Source organism: Pinus tabuliformis, chromosome 7, assembly GCF_031772625.1.
Source record: "Pinus tabuliformis cultivar Carrire ecotype Pingquan chromosome 7, CPIR1, whole genome shotgun sequence".
Classification (NCBI taxonomy): domain Eukaryota; kingdom Viridiplantae; phylum Streptophyta; class Pinopsida; order Pinales; family Pinaceae; genus Pinus; species Pinus tabuliformis.
The window spans coordinates 520806577-520827299 of NC_142293.1; the positions used below are offsets into that span (position 1 = coordinate 520806577).

Here is a 20723-nt window from a genome sequence, read left to right on the forward strand (position 1 = left end):
AAAGTGCTCAAAATTAACAGTTCCCAAAAGATATATCCAGTATGACCAAGAGATAATTGCTCAAGTATAAGACTATTTCTCTTTATAACAATCCACCACTATGTCAAAAATAAAAATTATCATCCACAATAGATATTCAATTCAACCATGAACAATAAATGACAATAATGGTTATAAGAAAGATTAGAGCACTTATCCACGATATTACTTAGACAATTACTCAAGGTTCCTTAGAGACAATACAAGAATGAAAACAATTGTTCAAGAGATCGCCACAATGATGATTAGAGCAATTAAACCTCTAAAAGGAACAAGTGACTAAACATTAAGATGCCCAAATCCAATATCCTTTGAATTATTAACTTAAGCAATATCAACCAATGTTACTTGGGAGCGGGAGCGGAAGCGGGAGCGGAAGCGGGAGCGGAAGCGGGAGCGGGAGCGACCATTTTGAGAAGCTCCCGGTTTGGGAGCGAATCCCGGAGCGATTTTTTAAAAATATATATATATTTTATATTTTTTAATTTTTGATACATATATGTCAACAAAAACATGTAGAATGATGAATTCGATATAAAAAAACATAAAAAAGCATAGATTGAACCATATAACAACAATCATCTAGAAGTTATAATCTTCATCAACCACGTCCGCAAGTTAGTAACATAGTAACATACAACATATTGAGTCTCATGATTCATCAATCTTAAAGTTTCAAGCTTTCAAAATTCAATATATAACATTTATCATCATTGATCACCAAAGTTGTACTTGTAAGCTAAGTGTAACCATTACAACAAATAATATCTAACATGAAATGAAATGTTATAAAATGAAATGAAATGAAACAACTTTCAACTTTCATGAAGCATCATATTCATAATTCATTACTAATGAGTTATAATTGCCAACTTCAAACTTAAATTGTCATATATTGTTTAAAAAAATATCATAATAAATATGAAAGAGTCAATAGTTATAAAAGCTACTAGAAACTAGAAAAGAGAAGTAAATCTATTATCTATTTCTTATGCTTGGGCCTCTTGCCACCACGAGAAATGTCTAATTTTTTAGTCTTGTTGCAAAATCAGGATCTTTGTCATTAATATCACCCTCCAAGCATTAATATCCAGAGGTATCTTTGTCATTACCTTTGTATCTGTATAGGGATCTTTGTCATTAATATCACCCTCTAAGCATTAACATAAGATAGAAAAAGCATAGCATGTCAAGTCAAGATTTTGTTTGAGTGATGCGTACATTTTTAGAAGGGTCATGATAGAGGAGTTCGACAACCAATGTCACTAACATCAAGGTACATAGAGGGATTGGTACTCTTGATTAAATATGAGTTCCATACCCTAATACATGACAAAATTCAATGGAAACATTGCAATCCCCCAATCCTGAAATCCTGAAAAACTGATAAGTCTGCTGGATTTTGAATGAAATCTAAAATTCTACTTTCTCCATATGAAATCCAATGAGGACGAAACCACTCTCAAACATCCTGAGTCATTTCATGGTAATGTTAAAAATTTAAGTAAAAGGATGAAAATGAAAATTAAAGAAAATGTCACTTTTACTTTAAGAATTTAACATTACCATGAATAGCATATCAATACTAGGGCCTAGACTTGATCATTAAGTTGCCCCACTCAAAAACTATTTGTTTCTTTCAAAAAAAATTGCATTTCGAACATTACTACAAAAAAAAAATGCAAAAAAGGCAAAATGCTCCCGAAAACGCTCCTGAAAAGGCAGGGAGCGAAATTTTTTTTAGGGAGCACGCTCCCGACCCGCTCCCGAGTCGCTCCCGCCCGGAGCGCGGATCGGGAGCGGGAGCGAGGGGGGGGGGGGGGCGCTCCCCCGCAACACTGATATCAACCATTCAAAATATATTCAATTCTCGAGTTTGACTAGTCAAAAGTGCTTTTATGAGTGAGTTACTTAGTGCAAAGTTATAACCTTTGAGATTATGAAACTCACAAGAAAGCAAATATGTTAGTATTCTTATTAGAGAACAATGCAACAACTTAACCAATTTATCAATCTCTTTAACAATCCAATGCTATCAATGTAAACAATCCTTTTCACAATGTGCTATGCTTATCAATGGAGCATTAACCAATATTAGGAACCTTTATGCACTTATGCTCAAATTTTATGACAACAGTAAGCTAAATTCAATGAGAGCACTTAGAATGCAACAAATGAAATGCTTATGAGTGCAAAAATGCAAATGAGGCAGCCCAATTAAACCACTTTTCCAACACAAGATTCTAAACAATGATGCAAGGGAAATAAGAGATGAAAGCTTAATGAGCTTAGGATATTTTTAGATGCCAATGTCACTGTTATGATCAGACCTTGTTATGCTTCTCTAAACAATATGACAGTCATCAAAATTCATGAAATAAGCCAAACAATTATTACCCAATTGATGCAATGACTTGTTAATGTATTTAGATGACTTGTTAATTAGATTTATGCCACTTAGATGAGTTATATACCACTGTAAACAAAGTGATCAGAGGTTGCTAGTAAAACAAAGATGAAATGAGGGTTTGAGGAGGCAAACCAATAGGCCTTTTAGGCCTTAGAAAAGGCTAGTTTTCTTGCCCAAAATTTCTCCAATGAATTGATCTTCTACAACCACAATTGTTAGCTCAAAATCTCATGAAAAAACCCTGCAACCACAAAGTATTAGAGGCAAAAATCAAATGATAACCCAAGAAATGACTAAAATGAAGCAAAGAGGGCTAAAGATGAGACAAAGATGAGGGCTAAGGGTCAACGCTAGGCTAAGGAAGGGGCAGTAGCCAAAGGAAAAGGGCCTTGTAGGCCCATGACAAGGAGGAAGGAGGCCAATAGGCCTTCCACTAGGGAAAAGAAGGTTGCAGCTAAGGGGAATGAGGCCCTTAGGCCTGCAACAAGGGTTTTGTCCCCTAGGGTAGTCCTCCAAGACGTTGTTGCTAAGGGAAAAAATCCCGAGAGGCCTGCGACCAAGGGAGAGAAAGCTATCGAGAGGCATCAGAGGAGGAGACGGGCTCAGGAAGTGGTAGAAGAGGCCAAGAAAGGGGTGTGGCCAAGGCTAGTAGCCCTTAAGGGCTAACGACAAGGGTTTCAAGGGCCACAACAAGGGTTTCATGGCCACAATAAGCCAACGGCTCACCAAGAGAGGAAGAGGAGGTTTCATCTAGGGTGAATGAGGGCTATGTTAGGCCTAGAAGGCCTAAAAAAAATTGGAACCCCTTTAATAAAATCAAATTTTGATTCAAATCTTCAAAAATCGCCACAAAATGCCACAACATCTCCTCTAAGGGCTAGCAGCTTCCTCTTTTGCTTGAGCATTGAGCCTGGAGGGTAGCCAAAGGCTAGATCTTGCCTTCCTAGGCCTAGATCTACCTCAAAACCCCAACGATTTCTTCCAAAAGGGCTAGACATCTCACTTGGGTGAGATAAACCCTCACAAAATTTTGAGATGGCTTGAGAATTCACCTGCACAAATGAAATAAAATTTCCCAAAACCCCATATATATACAAAATTTAAAATAAACCCAAAAACCCCAACTGCTACAAACAAGGGTTAGAAAAAATTTACAAAATTATTTTACAAAAAATTATATACAATGCTTGCAAAATAAAACAAATAAATAAATTGAGAAATAAATTTTGAATAATAGCAATGGATAAATGTATTTTTCGAAAGTTAGAATATTGGTCACACCCTTTTGCAAAGTTAGAATACCATATAAAAATTCCTAGAGCCCAAACAAGGTCAGCTTCTTCACACACTCTGTGAACTTGGAGCCCAATGGCTAGTGTACCTGCAGATCTCTATAATTTTCCTCAAACCAAATCGTTAGATCATATGATGAATCAGATCACCTAAGATTAAAAAAAAAAAAAAAAAAAAAAATTACCAATAGAATGTCCTATACAAATGAAATAACAATTTATATAACAATGAAGTACAATATAGGATTAGCACATAACTAGCACGTACCACAAATCAATGGAACAAGAACACCATGAACTGAACCCCAAAGTATTTTTATTATGATATTAAAACGTTCCCAGCAGAGCAATGGCTCAATACCAGCATTACAAATTTACATCATCCAGAGATAGCCCAAAATCAGAATATTTGAGAAGCAAAATGGCTTCTATTTATAGAGAAATCCCTCCAAGTAGAAAATAATGGCTAGTTGGATTGATCCCCATCAAAATAATCTCGACCACTGATAATAATTTGATCATCTTTTAATCTTTTTCGTTCAAAATATTGATTTTGAGGAAAATTTCGAATTTCACTTAAAACCATTTTTTATTAATCCAAAAATTAATATTTTAGATTAATTTCCTCAAAAATTTGACTTTGACTTAACCACCAAGGTCCAAGGGCTTAATTTTTCTTAAAATATCCATTTTTGTCTTGGTGGGGGACCTCCAAAATTTGACTTTTCTTTGACCCACGAATTTTCCACTTGGAGAAGAATTAATTTCTCTAAAATTATTTTTGACTCTAAATTAATTAATTTTCTGACTTAGGATTTAATTTTATTTTTGCCAGAAAAATTAATTAATTGACACTAGAGGGGATTAATAATTTTTCCACCCTCAAATATTTTAGCTATGGTGTCTAAGTATGAGGGACCATGCACTAAAATATTTTTTACATCAAATATTACAAATAATTCAACCCTCAAAGGGGGAATACACTTTCATTATAAACCCTCAAAATAATTACCCAATTCTAAGACACAATATGATCTAATATAGACCAAGTGATGTGTAATAAAATAATTTAGCCAAATAGCTTAAATTATTCTTAAACCACTTTTACATAGACTCTATATAACACTAGGGTTCACTTAAGGCCTTGTCAATGAATTTCACCCTAGATTTGGGGTTTAAGCTGGAGGAAAAACTTTGTCGATTATCCATATTTAAAAACACATATGTTAAAATTGGAAATTAGGGTCAAATTCCACCTTGGAACAACTCATTTGATGAAGATGATGATTGCATTGGATTCCTCTTTTCGAGATGTCCAGGTTTGATATAAATATCATCTCATTCAGACAAGTAGAAGTGTGATTTTGAATTTATTCCCTCACATGTGCAAATTGTTCAAGTCGGCCTCAGCTTAGTGTAGGCTCAAGAAGCCCAATGGATGTCTCTTCACCCAAAACAAAGTGTATAAATAGAAGAGACCTCACACCTCATTTGGACATCATTCACTCACACATTCTTCTTCTCTCCCTTCATTAGATTGGTTCGTACAACTTGGGCATCTTCTCTCTCACACACGTACGGCTAGAAGGACAGAATTGATGGGTTAAATCACATAACCGAATTTCAGACTCTTTGACCAGTGTTGAACGAGGTTGTTTTGACCTATTTTGTCTATGATTTTCAGGGCAGAATTTCAATCTCTCTAGGCTGCATTGTTGGGCACAAGAATAGAGGAATTTTGGGTTGGTTGACCTACGTTGACTTCAGGTTTAACTGTTGTTTGACTACATAAAATTACAACAGTCTTCTCTCTCCTTTTACTGAGTTTGACTGAGATGTTTTGGACTGAATTTATCCTCCTGATTAGGCTGAGTTTGACCAAGGAACACTGAGTTGCTTCAAGGAAGTGTTTTTGTTGTTTTGACCAACGTTGACTTTCTACTTAGCATTAAAGTTTCACTGTAGTTGACTATAGAATTTGTCAAGACTGATTTGACTTATATTGGGCTAGTCTATTTGACTTTTGTACTCTCTCTCTCTATTGAACTACTGAATAATAATAAGAAGATTTGATCAAAGGGTTTTCCCCACATTGGGGATCTTTCCCTGGCATCCGCCAAATCTGGTGCTCTCTTGTCGTATCTTGTCTTCTGCATTTGTTTTAAATTCTATCTGCATTTACTATCAATTTGATTAATGGTTAATATGATTGCTACTGGAAATAATTGGAAATTGTTATTGGGTTGCTAAAGCAACATTGAAGTAAATTGTGTTAAGCATAGAACATACCATTGTTATCTAAAATTAACATGGTATTAGAGCTCAGGTGAAGACAAAGCCTAAGCAAAAGTGAGAAAAGAAATCACTAAGGGAAGTTGTTGGACAAGAATTTGGATCTAGCCTCAATGACGACTACATCATACTTCAAATCTGAGGACAAGCTTAAGGACAAATCCGACTATCATGCATGGAAGATGTCTCTGGATTTGACTTTGGAAGAGAATGATGCTATGGACTATGTCAAATGAATAGTGGTGTAACCTCCTTCAAATGCACCCACTACTGCCAAAACAACGTAAAAGAAAGGTGAGGTCAAAGCTAAGAAATTATTGTTGATTCTATTCACAAGCTTTTGGTTGCCTCTATTTCTGATTTGGAAACATCTAAGGAGATGTATGACAAGCTGGTTGGGATGTTCAAAGTAAACAATGCAAATCAAGTCCTCTTTCTCAAGAATAAGTCAAAAGACATCAAGATGGAGAGAGGAGAGTCCCTTCAATCCTACTTCATAAGGATTACCGAAATAAAGAATGATCTCCTATCTATTGGAGAATTTGTTGGTGACAAGGAGCTCACTCTTATTGCACTTGGAGGCATTACAAGAGAATGGGATGTGTTTAACACCACCATCCTCAACAATGACAGGATTTCGGGTTTTGATGAATTATTGGCTAGATGAACTCAAGAAGAAATAAGGGTGATGTAAAGAGACAGCCCTCAAACAAAAATAATCCTACCGCCTTATCTACTCATGCTAAAAGGAAGAACAATGTTGATCCAAGAAGACAAGGTCAACAATTTAATCCATGATTCAAAGAAGGAAGAAAAGGAAGATGATTCAATTGCAACAGGTTTGGCCACTATGCTAGAGAGTGTCCTCACAAGAAGGATACTCCAACGGATGATGACAACAACAGCCACAACAACTTCAAAGGCAATGGCCATCAAAAGGACAAGAAGTTCAACAACAATGGAAAGAGGAATGCTCGATATAGAAATGGTTGTCCTCCCAAAAGATCAAAAAACTCTACGTATGAGGAAACTAATGTTGTAGATAAGCAAAAATAATTTTATCTTAATTCTGCCCTCACCACTGCCTCTCTTCTAGATATATTGGATCACTAGTTGATTGATAGTGGTGCCTCAAGGCACTTCACTGGGTACAAGGAGGCCCTCTCAAACTTGGTTGAAAAGAAGACAAATTTGGATATCATACTTGGGGAAAATGCCACCTACCCCGTGAAAGGGATTGGGATTGTCACACTTCTCTCTCTTTCTTTCTCTCTCTCGCTCGCCCTCCCCCTGCTCACCCTGCCCCTCCCCCTCCCTCTCTCACCCTGCCCCTCCCCCTCCCCCCCCTCTCCCCCTCCTCTCCCCCTCTCAAGGTCAAACCCTTCATCTACAAGAAGTATTGTATGTACCCTATTTGAAAAAGAACCTGGTATTTATTTCTGCAGTGGAAGATAAAGGTTTCAAGGTGACATTCGTTCATGGGAAGGTACGTGTTTGGCAAAGGAGCCCAAAAGATTCATTTACTCTTGGATTTAGGGTTGAAGGTCTCTATCAGGTTGGAGGAAGTCCTTTGGGAGCTATGACTTGCGATATTTCTCTTTAATCCGAAATATGGCACCGAAGATTTGCTCACCTTCATTACAAAGCCTTACCTGATGTAAGGAAGATGGTCATAGGTATGCATGAATTCAACATAGATCATGAAGAAGTTTGTTAAGGTTGTGCAGTTGGAAAACATACAAGGGGACCATTCCCTTCAAGTGAAAGTCCAACCACTGATATTCTTCAATTGGTCCATTCTAATCTATCAAGTATGTTGCTCGTAACATCTTTAGGAGGATACTTGTACTATGTAATTTTTGTCGATGACTTCTCTCAAAAAACATGGATCTATTTCTTGAAGAAGAAGGACGAAGTGTTCAAATGGTTCAGCTCTTTCAAAGCCTTGGTTGAGAATCAAACAGGGAAGAGAGTGATCAAAATAATGAGGACCAATAATGGAACCAAATATGAGTCAAATGAATTCAATGACTATTGTAGAGAAGTTGGCATTAAGAGGGAGACCACTAATACATATACTCCTGAGAAAAATCGAGTTGTTGAAAGGAAGAATCGAACTATCATAAAAGCCACCTGTGCCATGCTTCATGACCAAGGCCTACCGAAGTTCTTATGGGGAGAAGTTGCCAACACTGTTGTATATTTTCAAAATAGGTGCCTGCATCAAGCATTGGACTTCAAAACACCCAAAGAATTTTTCACCGGTAAGAAACCTGATGTTTCTCATTTTAGAATTTTTTGCTGTCCCATATAATTTCATGTGCCGAAAGAGAAAAGAAACAAGCTAGATGCATCTAGGAAGAATGGAACTTTTGTGGGGTATAGTGAAACTTCAAAGGCATATAGAATTTATGTGTCTGGTCAAAGAGAAGTGGAAATAAGTCATGATGTCACCTTCCATGAGGATTCTTCCCTTGGGAAAGTCAAATATCTTCCTATCCCTAGGAAAGACAATGATGATGATGCAGGAAAGAAGAATGAATTTCCGACAAATGATCTGATTTCTGATGTTGAAGGCCCAAGCGGTCCCATTGATCCACCCCCTGGTGAGCCTTCTGCTTCAAGGAAAATACCTTTGTGGCTCAAAGATACTCTCGAAGATGCTGAAAGACATGTTGCACCAAGGGGGACATTTCATGAAAGCAAGAAGTCGAACAGGTACCAATGGTACTTAGTTGCTATGAATACCATTGTTCAATCTGAGCCAAGTACGTTTGAGGAAGCGTAAAGCGCCAAGTTTGGAAGGATGCGATGAATGAAGAATGATGTTTGGGATGTGGTTCCTAGACCCAAGGAAAATTCAGTGGTCATTTCAAAATCGCTTTACAAAAACAAACATGGAGCTAATGGGAGCGCTGAAAATTATAAGGCTAGGTTCGTTGCTCGAGGCTTCTCTCAAAAGAAAGCAGTGGACTATGACAAGATATTTGCACCAATTTCCCAATACACCACTATTTGATCCATCATTGCTCTTGTTGCCTCTCAAGGATAGCGCCTACACAAAATGGATGTCAAAATTACTTTCTTGCATGGCTCGCTTAAGGAGGAGTCTATGTAAAGCAACCTGAGGGGTTTGGAGTTCAAGACTGAAAGACACATGTATGCAGGTTGAAGAAAGCCCTCTATGGGTGGAAGCAAGCCCCTAGGGCTTGGAATGAGAGGATTGCTAGCTATCTTATGAAGTTGGGTTTTACAAGGAGTGAAGTTGACCCAAACCTATACTTCAAAGTTGAAAAGGACAAGCCTCCCATTCTAGTCCTTTATGTGGATGATCTTTTTCTCACAAGTGCAGACACTCTCATTTATCAATGCAAGAGGGAGTTGGCTTCTAAATTCGAGATGAAGGACCTAGGTTTGATGCTCTACTTGCTAGGCTTAGAGGTCTAGCAAAAGCGAGGTGAGATTTAAATTTTTCAAGGAAAATACATTGTGAAGCTACTCAAGAGATGTGAGATGGTGGAATGCAAGCTTGTGTCTACTCCGATGGAACTCAACTTCAAGAAGTTATGTGGAAATGTTGTTGTTCCCACATTGAAAAATCCTTCCAAGTATCGACAACTTGTGGGGCCCTGATGTTCTTGGTAAACTCTTGTCCTGACATATGCTTCGTTGTGAATACATTGAGTCAATTTATGGTCGAGCATCATCACATTCATTAGATTGCCGCTAAGAATCTATTGAGATATCTCCAGGGAAGAATCCACTATGGTTTGAGATACATTGTTAGGAACTTGAGGTTGCATGGATATTTTGATGTTGACTAGGTTGGCAGTGTGGTGGATAGTAAGAGCATGTCTAGGTGTTGCTTCTCTTTGGGGTCTACTTCAATATCTTGGATGAGCATGAAGAAAAAAATTTGTTGCACTAAGCATCATTGAGGCCGAATACATTGCTACTAGTATGTCCTGTTGTGAAGTTGTTTGATTGACGAAGATCTTCAGTGAGTTATTTTACCACGTGTTGGATACCATCGTGATCTCCGGCAACAACCAAAGTGGGATTCACCTTTCAGATAATCCTGTGTTCCACGACCACTCCAAGCACATTGATATCAGGGACCACTTTATACGGGATATGGTACAACGAGGAGCAATAAGGCTCCAACACATCAAGACTGATCAGTAGGTCGCAGATATCCTCACGAAGCCTTTGGGCAAGGTCAAATTCTTAACCTTCTAAGAGAGACTTGGATTCGAGGAAAGACCCTCCTATGAGGGTCCCGCATGGGTTGGACACTAAGCTCTAGGAGCTCGTGGGGGCTTGGGGTACTTCTTGGAGCTATGAGCAACCATTGGGTGAGTGGTTCACCTTCCCCTAGTGGTGCGCTATGTACAGGGTCAGTGGTTCACCTTCCCCTGTGATACCCCATGATGGATGACATGTGTGTAGGGTGAGTGGTTCACCTTCTCCTGTGGCATATGAGTAGGATGAGTGGTTCACCTTCTCCTATCAATTCCCCCGCATACATCCTACCCATGGAGTCTGGGACTCATGGGAAGTACCTCTCATTTGACCAATGAATTTGGAAAAGTGGTTAGGGACCATACCACTACCAATGGACGCATCGTGTACTATCGTACTCCCAATGACTAGGATGCATGGTATTCAACAACTTGATATGGTATTGAGGACTGACTTTTGTCAATGGTGAGTTTAAGGTCTTGTGACTCACTCTCGATCACTTCTTCATTATTATTTCATGGTTCAACAAAGCAAAGATGACAGAGATGGTACATGACGACAGGATAGCATGATGATGACAAATGGATTGGCACGTGGAATTCTCCCTAGTTGAGAGGGAGTGTTAAAATTGGAAACTAGGGCCAAATTCCAACGTAGGACAGTTGATTTGATGGAGGTGATGATTACATTGGATTCTTCTTTTCGAGATGTCCAATTTTGATATAAATATCAATCTCATTCAGATAAGTAGAAGTGTGATTTTGAATTTATTCCCTCACATGTGCAATTGTTCAGGTCGGCCTCAACTTAATGTAGGCTCAAGAAGTCCAATTGATGTGTTGCTTCACCCACAATGAAGTGTATAAATGGAAGAGACCTCACACCTCATTTGGACATCATTCACTCACACATTCTTCTTCTCTATCTTCATCAGATTGGTTTGTACAGCTTGGGAAAATTCTCTCTCTCACACGGGCGGCTAGGAGGACAGAATTTCTGGGCTGAATCACAAAATCGAATTTCAAACTGTTTGACGAGTGTTGACTGAGGTTGTTTTGACTGTGATTTTGAGGGTAGAATTTTGGTTTCTCTAGGCCGCATTGCTAGGCACAACAATCGAGGAATTTTGGGCTGGTTGACTTCAGTTTTGACTGTTGTTTGACCTAATAAAATTACATCAGTATTCTCTCTCCTTTGACCGAGTTTGATCGAGTTGGTTTGGGTTGAATTTATCCTCCTGATCAGGTTGAGTTTGACCAAGGACGACCGAGCTGCTTCAAGGAAGTATTTATGTTGTTTTGACCAACGTTGACTTTCTGGTTAGAGCTGAAGTTTGCTTATAGAATTTGAATTTGTCAGGGCTAATTTGACTTATATTGGGCTAGTCTATTGGACTTTTGTTCCCTCTCTCTCTGTTGAACTATTGAATAATAAGAGGAAGATTTGATCAAAGGATTTTCCCCACATTGAGGTTTTTTACCTCGCATCCACCAAATATGGTGTCCTCTTGTCTTGACTTCTCTTTTGCGTTTGTTTTATGTTCTATCTGCATTTACAGTCAATGTGATTAATGGTTAATATGATTGCTACTGGAAATAATTGGAAATTGTTATTGGCTTGCTAAAGGAACATTGATGTAAATTATGTGAAGCATAGAACATACCATTGTTATCTAAAATTAACAACACATAACTCGATGAGGTTAAAAAACCTCCTATGCTGAAATCTGTGGCCAAAAGCAAAGGCTTACCTACGTGTTGCTACAAAATTAAACAGTCATACTAGTATCATTTACATTATAACTTGTAGAAATTGGGTTTACAATGATACAATGTGTTGGCTGATGAATCTAAATTTTGATAAAAATCCTTCAAGTCTTTCGATCCTACTTTCTTGGACTGTTGACAAAAATGTGGCCAAAAAGGGGAAAACCCAAACAACTTCTTTTCTTATAGAATCAGATCAAAGTGAGATATCCAAGACCCAAGACCTCCATAAGAACCAAGTCAACCCTCCTTCAAATCTCCTCCAAGCAACTCAAAGTCAATAAAAGTCAAATTTGGTCAAACCTCGTCAAATTTGATCAAGCACAAGCTTTCAGACCTGCAACTTTGCAAAGTTTCCCTAGCACTTTCGCACGTGTGAACAGAAATAAGAATTTTGGCCCTATAATTCACAAACTTGCCCCAGCATTTTCACACATGTGAACAGAGATGAGCAAAGTTCATGTTTTCTCTTTCCTTCAATTTCTTCTCTCTCCTTGACCTTCGCTCTTTTCCTTCCTCTGCTTGGCACATGACTCAATGAGTGAGTTGAGTGATAAAATGAAGTCGAAGTCTCTTCTATTTATAGTTGTCTAGGAGGTCGAATAGGTGCCTCTTCTAGGCCGACTTGGTCTTGTGGTGACAAAATGACTCTTTTTGACTCAAAATAAAAAATAAAAATAAAAATCTATTTTTCTTACAAATAGTCCACATGGGACTTTGACACAAGACAAATTTTCTTTTTGACTCAATAAACCGAGAAGCATGAACAACATCCTTTGGCAAGAAACTAATAATAATAAATTTTATTTTTCTTTTTTCTTTTTACATGAAATACATATTGATACAAGTATAATGATGATTATGAAGACCGAACCTAGTTACATTTTCAACACTCCCTCTCAACTAGGGAGGTATTCATAATTACACAACAAGATACAAGGATACTCTCAAATTGAAATATTCTCATAAGAATGGTTCGGATTGATAAGCATCATCATAACCAGCGTTATCAATTACTAAATAGCAAGGCCTTCACTGACAAGCTCTATCTCTCCACTAGATCAAAGCATAATGTTGGAAGGCATACATTTATGTTGTGTCCTTCGTTTTGGAAGCTAAGTTGCGACATGTTTTGGAGATTGACCACATTTTGACGAGAGGTAACTGTTGGGAAGTCGCGAAGGAGACAATCGAAGAAGGAGAAGGGACTCGCCAAAGACTAGCAATTGCAGAGAATCAGCCAAAGAAATCAGGGCTCAAGCAGTCACAACCGAACTAAAAGGAACGTTGACAGCCAAGGAAGAAAATACAGCTGAGCAACAGAGGCAGTGAAAAGAGAAAAAGGCGGAGAATCTGAGAGAGAAGTAGAAATCTAGGCGAGCGCAGAGTTTAAGAAGGTTGGGCGGGAGCTAGAGGAGAGAGAAGCAAGGGAGTGCACCGAAATGTTGTTGCGGAGCCTACTGAACCCACACTACTATATCTTATCTTTCTCATGTATATCTAGTTATGTTAGTTTATGTTTTGTAATGAGGCCTTCAAGCCTGATGCATCACTGTAATGTTGTTAAATCTAATGAAAGGAGGAGTTACAGGGTTCTATGAGTATCTTTATGTGTGACTTGATGTGGCCTTTTAAATTTTTTATTATGATTGTACATGCACAATATCTCTTCTTCCTAAATGCTTGAGCTGTCGTGATTTCACCTTTGATGTTCTAGTTTTGGGTTTAGTGGGTGTTGATGGTCTCTATGTGGTTTTTTCAATACTAGATTCCAACCATCCTCTAAGTAAGGTTGCGGCATGCCTCAGGTGAGACGCCTTATTCTTCCTAAATAGGGTGAAAATGTCAACATTACGCTAGACTATGACGGAGTCTTTGTTGGCCCCTGTGCCTGAACCTAAGGTCTCAACCCATCCATCATTTTTCCGCCAACAAATGGTTTCGTTATCGGGACCTGAAAATTTCCAAAGGGGTTTGGAATATGGTGTCGAGGATCTTTAAGAAGGAGCTGCAAGATTGGTGGCATGAACAAGTAGACCGGTTTTCTTCTCAACAAGCTCAACTTCATTGTCAAAGTGCGAAGCAACTAAAGGAAGAAATCTTGTATGCATACCTGCAAGCAATCAATATAAGATATTCTGGTGCAAGTTCCCATAAGAGCTCTACAATTGGTTGCGGAGACTGCAACTAAAAGAAAAGACCAGCGGACAGAGTTGATCCCTTTGTACCTAGACTCAAGTAGATCTTGTTGAACTACATCGGCTCAACACGGATCTTACACGAGTTTCTGGGTGCAGACCACATTAGAGGGATATATTATTGAGTTTGTTGTGGAGGGTCATTAGTCCTTCTCTAAGGCTGAGGTCGTGTTCAAGTCAGGGTTCAGAGAAGACTGCTGAAGGAAATTCCACTGTGGGTTAAGGTTCTGATGGTAGAAGAGAACTTGTTGGTATTCCAGAACCCACCCATGGCAGCTTAAAACCCCGATACTGGGGGAAGGACCTAAGGGGAGGGATGCTACCTAGCTAGGAGCTATGAAAATATTGAGGAAATGGATACAAATGACTTCTAGGAGGCCAAAGATTTGAGGGCACAAAGGAGAGCATGAATAGTTGAAGAATGGTGGGAGAGAGCTCTATAGGATATTGATAGAAGGCGAAGAGAGCTACACCAAGTAGGAGCGGTGTTAAGAAGTCCAAAAGAACGAGAAAGAGAAAGAAGTCGACTAAAGTTGTGGAGCGATGGGGGTAGAGATAAAGTGGAAGTTGGCCCAGCAGGAGAAGTCAAGATGGCCATAGTGACAAACGGTCAGAGAAGCGGTAGGGACTCCACCCTGCCCACTGAGATGGGAATGCCAGATGGGATGGGCTTTGCAGGTCTCGAGGAAGGCCCGGATGATTATATGCACTTCACCATGAGAAGGTTGTTTTCTGAGAACAATGTGTCCCCCGTGAGCAACGATTCGTTGCCCAGCAACTTAGGTAGTGTTATCACCCCAAGAAACTCTCCTAAGTTGTATATCAGAGATGCTCGGGAACATTACAAACTCAACAAAAATGTTGGAAAACGGTGGATGAATGAAAGAAATGCTGCATATTCAAGCCAGATAACCACTTCTACTGTGTTTGACCCCAGAGATGGGTGAACACCCCCAGACTACAAGGCTTTAGACCACCAATTACTCACAATTTGAGGATAGGTGATAATGGAGAAGACTAACCACACCAGCAGATGCACAGGATCCTGTGATGGCCGGCTGCAACCACTTAAAAGGTCTGTAAATCTGTTTTCTAATACACATACAGGATGACAGCTCTCTGGCACTAAAAGAACAGAAACCTGCATACAAATTCAATGATACATGCTAAATCCTAACACAGAGGTGGAATGATGGCCCCTCTAATGCTAACATTAACAGCACATGAATAAATGCAAGACAGGCACAACATGGAACAAGAAGAAGAAGTGGACAGTGAGCAATTAACAGCAAAAGAAGCTTGCATTAGCTGAAAATGAAGACCAGACGCTGTAGGTATCACAGCAGTTACAATCTCCAGAAGTTGAACCTTACAGCAAAATAACACTCATCAACCCATTACATTGTGTTTCTGGGTATATATAGAGATTGATTACAAAATATCTCCGCTACTAAGCATGGAGGGGTCATAATGGACCACCAACCACATTTACATTCAGATATGAGTCGCTGCTACAATTTGACTGCTTTAATGGATGATCTAGACCTTCTCTGGCATTATGTGTTCCTTCTTGGGCAGATGCAGTAAAATATGAATGAAACCATAACCTTTGACTGCTTTTAACTGCTCGAGGCAGTCCTATTTGTCCTCAGCCATGTCGCTGATTAATTGCAGTTGTTGAGGCTTTAATTGTGCAGGTACAGGTAATTGATCGCTTGCTTCTCCTTTGGGAGCTCAAGACAGTTAGAGGAATGAAGATTTCAGGGCAGAGGCGTGCACAGGAGGAGAACAATCAACCATCGGATCACGTGGATTGATGGCGGGAAAAGCTTTGTATAAGCTATCGGAGAGGAAGCAAGAATCAAATATGGGTCGTCAGATCGCGAGGATGAACGGCGGAGATTAGATCTTGGAGGCTATCAGGAGGTGACAAAGAGGATGCAATGAGGACCATTAGATCTGGACTCGGCAGATCCGACGGTGATCGCACGCAGAAGAAGCATGGTCGTTAACAGGCAGGAGGACGATTTTGGGAGGCGGACGGTATTCCCCGCACCGCTTACCGAGGCTCGGCGGTTTTCGTACTGCGGGGCGCGATCCTGTAATAAAGCGCCGCGTGGCAGCCCAAAACCACTCCCCCGCGAGCTATCGCGCGCGCAGGTCGCGCGATCAGGGGAAGCAACTGTCATCAATCTGGCAATGGATGGTCAGATGATGAGGAAGGGACACAAAGTTTAACGTGCGGGAAAAGGTTGCGGACACCGTTAAATCTTGCGGAAAAAGATCGGACGGTTAGGGTTCAAAGAGCAACAGAGGGTAAATAATGGCGCGGCTTCATGGTGTAAACCCCCGGGAGTTTAAAACAAATGGGTTTATACGGGATTTAAAGGGATAAAATAGAAATGAATGGATTATGAGAAAAATTAAAAGAATATAAGGGAAAGAAGAAATGGAGGCGATGAGAGTTATAAGGGAATGAGACTTTATATTGATTTTCGGGGTAAAGCAAGGCTAGCGGGTTTTAAGGGATTAAGCAGGAGTTGAGAGAATATGAGGAAAATGTGGGGAAGAAGGAAGGAAGAGAAAAACTGCTCCAAGCATCTTTTCGGCATGAACCAACCATCAGACCTCGATTTGACCTTCAAACGTTGCAGCTTATAGCAGAGCTAACATTGGCTCCTTCTGGGGATGAGATCCTCCCTGTGAGGTCTCAAGAACCTGCAGAGCAATGCCTTCATACCAAACCAGCTTAAAAAACATTTGCCTAGTATCCATTAGGCATGGAGTCAAACCAAGTTTATAATAAAAACTGAACAAGAAACTGTTTACAACAATTAAAGCCTGAAAACTCAAAACTTCAAAAACTGCCCATCTGCTGGGCTATCAAAATTGCAGTCCGTTATCCGGTTCATCATAGATCAGCAAGACAGGATTTATTTGATCCTCTACCTCAAAAAGTTTAGGACTTTTGAGCTTAACAGGCAGATATGGATCAAATTTCATTTTCCTTCTATGTATTTTCCTCCTTGAATGTTCTTTAGAGGAGCCTTTGTACACCTGCTGAATAATCATGGCTGTTGTGTACCTATTTTTGTCTTCTGTGGCCTGCACAATAAATATGAATGGTGTAACAACGTTTTCATGTGTGGAAGACACAGAGACCTCATCTACTCCTGAATCTTCGTTTGAATAATCCTCATCCAAGGAGGAGTCCCACAACTATACACCCTCTTCCTCTGTTATCTGATAAGCTGCCCTTTCATTCTGTGTGGAGGCCATCTGAGCAGGATTCAGAGAATCAAAACTGAGGTGATTAGTCTCAGCCTTGAGAATAGAGTTATTTCCTACCTCAGTGTTCAAGGGGCAACTTAGAGGGATTGTCACTTGAGCAGACATAGGGACAAAAGATGATGGGGAGCTTTCTTCTCCCTCTTTGATCACTGGACCAGGGATGATAGCAGGCTGGCTAATTTGCAGATCTGCATAATCATGGGAAGATGGGCAGGCTTCAAGCTCAGATTCTTGGAGGATGAAAGTGCCTTCTGCTGATTGATACTGTTGATAAGCTTGTTGTTCTGCAAGGACAACAAACTGACAAGCAGTGCCTCTTGATAATGCTTCTTCATATCCAGCTCTGGTTAGGAAAGGTGCACCTTCCAAAACATGGACCTCCTCCTCATGTTGCACCTCTTCCATGACTATATTTTGTAGAAGGGGCCTCACCCCTTGATCTTCGTTTGCATCTCTATTTCTCTGCAAATTTTGCAAATGCTTATGTGTCCCTCTATGCGGTTTTGGAGTTGGAAAAGAAATGGAACAATGAGCTCCTGCTTCATCAAAATACTGCTCAGCTTTTAACTTGGAAACTTCAGAGGCCAAAATCTCAATCATCCTAGCTAATTCATCTATTTCATGCTCTAAGGATGATGAGGATTCACCTCCCTGTCTTCTCTTCTCGGCATCACCTTCAAATCTCTCTGCAGCATGAATGTTCGATTCAACTTCAAAAGTTGCATCTTGCATGTCAGCCAAAGAAGCACATTTCCTCTCTCTCAACAGCAAGCAGAACTAAGAATCAAAAGCATTGGCATAAGTAATCATAGCAGAAGAAGGGATAGGTCTTATTTCAGCTGGCATTCTGTTGTACATATGATTGAATCTGATATTGAAATCAGACAGCAGCTCACCATCTTCTCTCTGCGAGTTCCCAAATTCATCGTGATAAAAGAGCAGATCTTTGTTATTTCCCCAGTGCTTTAAAAATACATCATCTAGAGCATCAATGTCTGCAATGGACCTAGGGGGTAAATTTCTAAACCATTTTCTAGCTTCCCCATCTAGGCTTTGGAAAAAAACCCTCATCCAGACATCCTCTTCATTGATATCCAGGTTATCAGCATAGCAATAAAAAGATTCTAAATGCTTTTCAACTGATACTCCTTCTGAACCAGTAAACTTTGGCATGAATTCTTGCTAATCTCCTGCAGGCATGGCATTCAAAGGGGTAGGCAAGACTAAAGGTCCATACCTAGCAGCAACTATTTGTTCTATCTTTGTAAGGGCTCGCTGGCCTGCCATGACTGAGGTATTCGAAAGGGATATTGGTGGACTGAGTGGAATGAATCAATGAAAAGAATGACAGAAACAGAGGAATATGATGGACAACATGGATGCCTCTTTCAACTGAGTTCCGAAAGGGAAATGAATGACTAAGGAGCTGTATGAATCTCTGAAGATATTTCTACACTAACAGAGATACATGGAACCTTTAAGGCTTACCTGATCCTGATGCTCCTTACTGCAATATTTTGTTCTGTTGAACGATCTTCTCAGGATCAGGCACTGATTCAGCTGGTGATTTCTGAAGATATCTCCGAACATGCCTCACCAACTGCACCAAAACTGCAATGTGGAGTCGCCAAAGAATGGTCTTCCCCCAGTCGAGTCGCCAGATAGATGATTACAACCAAAATATGTGTTCAAACCTTGTCTATCATCAAAGTTTGAAGCTGTGTCGTTCTCCCACAGAAGCTGAGCTTCGATTCTCCTCTCCCCACAGTGCCAATTAATGTTATCACCCCAAGAAACTCTCCTAGGTTGTATATCAGAGATGCTTAGGAACATTACAAACTCAACAAAAATGTTGGAAAATGGTGGATGAATGAAAGAAATGCTGCATATTCAAGCCAGATAACCACTTCTACTGTGCTTGACCCCAGACATGGGTGAACACCCCCAGACGACAAGGCTTTAGACCACCAATTACTCACAGTTTGAAGATAAGGTGAAAATGGAGAAGACTGACCACACCAGCAGATGCACAGGATCCTGTGATGGCCGACTGCAACTAGTTAAAAGGTATGTAAATCTGTTTTCTAATACACAGACAGGATGACAGCTCTTTGGCACTAAAAGAACAGAAACTTGCATACAAATTCAATGATACATGCTAAATCCTAACACAGAGGTGGGATGACAGCCCCTCTAATGCTAACATTAACAGCACATGAATAAATGCAAGACAAGCATAGCCTGGAACAAGAAGAAGAAGTGGACAGTGAGCAATTAACAGCAAAAGATGCTTGCATTAGTGGAAAATGAAGACTAGACGCTACAAGTATCACAGCAGTTACAATCTTTAGAAGTTGAACCTTACAGCAAAATAACACTCATCAACCCATTACATTGTGCTTCTGGGTATATATAGAGGTTGATTACAAAATATCTTTGCTACTAAGCGTGGAGGGGTCATAATGGACCACCAACCACATTTACATTCAGATATGGGTCGCTGCTGCAATTTGACTGCTTTAATGGATGATCTAGACCTTCTCTGGCGTTCTGTGGTCCTTCTCGGGCAGATGCAGTAAAATATGAATGAAACCATAACCTTTGACTGCTTTTAACTGCTCGAGGCAGTCCTATTTGTCCTCGGCCATGTTGCTGATTAATTGCAGTTGTTGAGGCTTTAACTGTGCAGGTACAGGTAATTGATCGCTTGCTTTCTCCTTTGGGAGCTCAAGACAGTTGGAGGAATGAAGATTTCAGGGCAGAGGCGTGCACAGGAGGAGAACAATCAACCATCGGATCGCGTGGATCGATGGTGGGAAAAGCTTTGTATAAGCTATTGGAGAGGAAGCAGGAATCAAATATGGGCCGTCGGATCGCGAGGATGAACGGCGGAGATTAGATCCTGGAGGCTATCGGGAGGTGACAAAGAGGATGCAATGAGGGCCGTCGGATCTGGACTCGGCAGATCTGACGGTGATCGCACACAGAAGAAGCACGGTCGTTAACAGGCGGGAGGATGGTTTTGGGAGGCGGGCGGTATTCCCCGCACCGCCTACCAGGGATCGGCGGTTTTCGTACCACGGGGCGTGATCCTGTAATAAAGCGTCGCGTGATAGCCCAAAACCATTCCCCCGCGGGCTATCGCGCACGCAGGTTGCGCGATCGAGGGAAGCGATCGTCGTCAATCTGGCGA

General features: G+C 40.2%; 1 protein-coding gene across 1 annotated transcript in view; it reads left to right on the plus strand.

Moving 5' to 3' along the window:
- LOC149248352 (uncharacterized) overlaps window positions 1-20429 on the plus strand; it is a 38122-nt gene extending 17693 nt beyond the window's left edge. The window contains exon 3 of the mRNA XM_089449281.1: window positions 20220-20429. Within this exon, the coding sequence (XP_089305407.1) occupies window positions 20220-20429 (210 nt within the window). The remainder of the gene's footprint in view (window positions 1-20219) is intronic.
- Window positions 20430-20723: the final 294 nt, after the last annotated feature.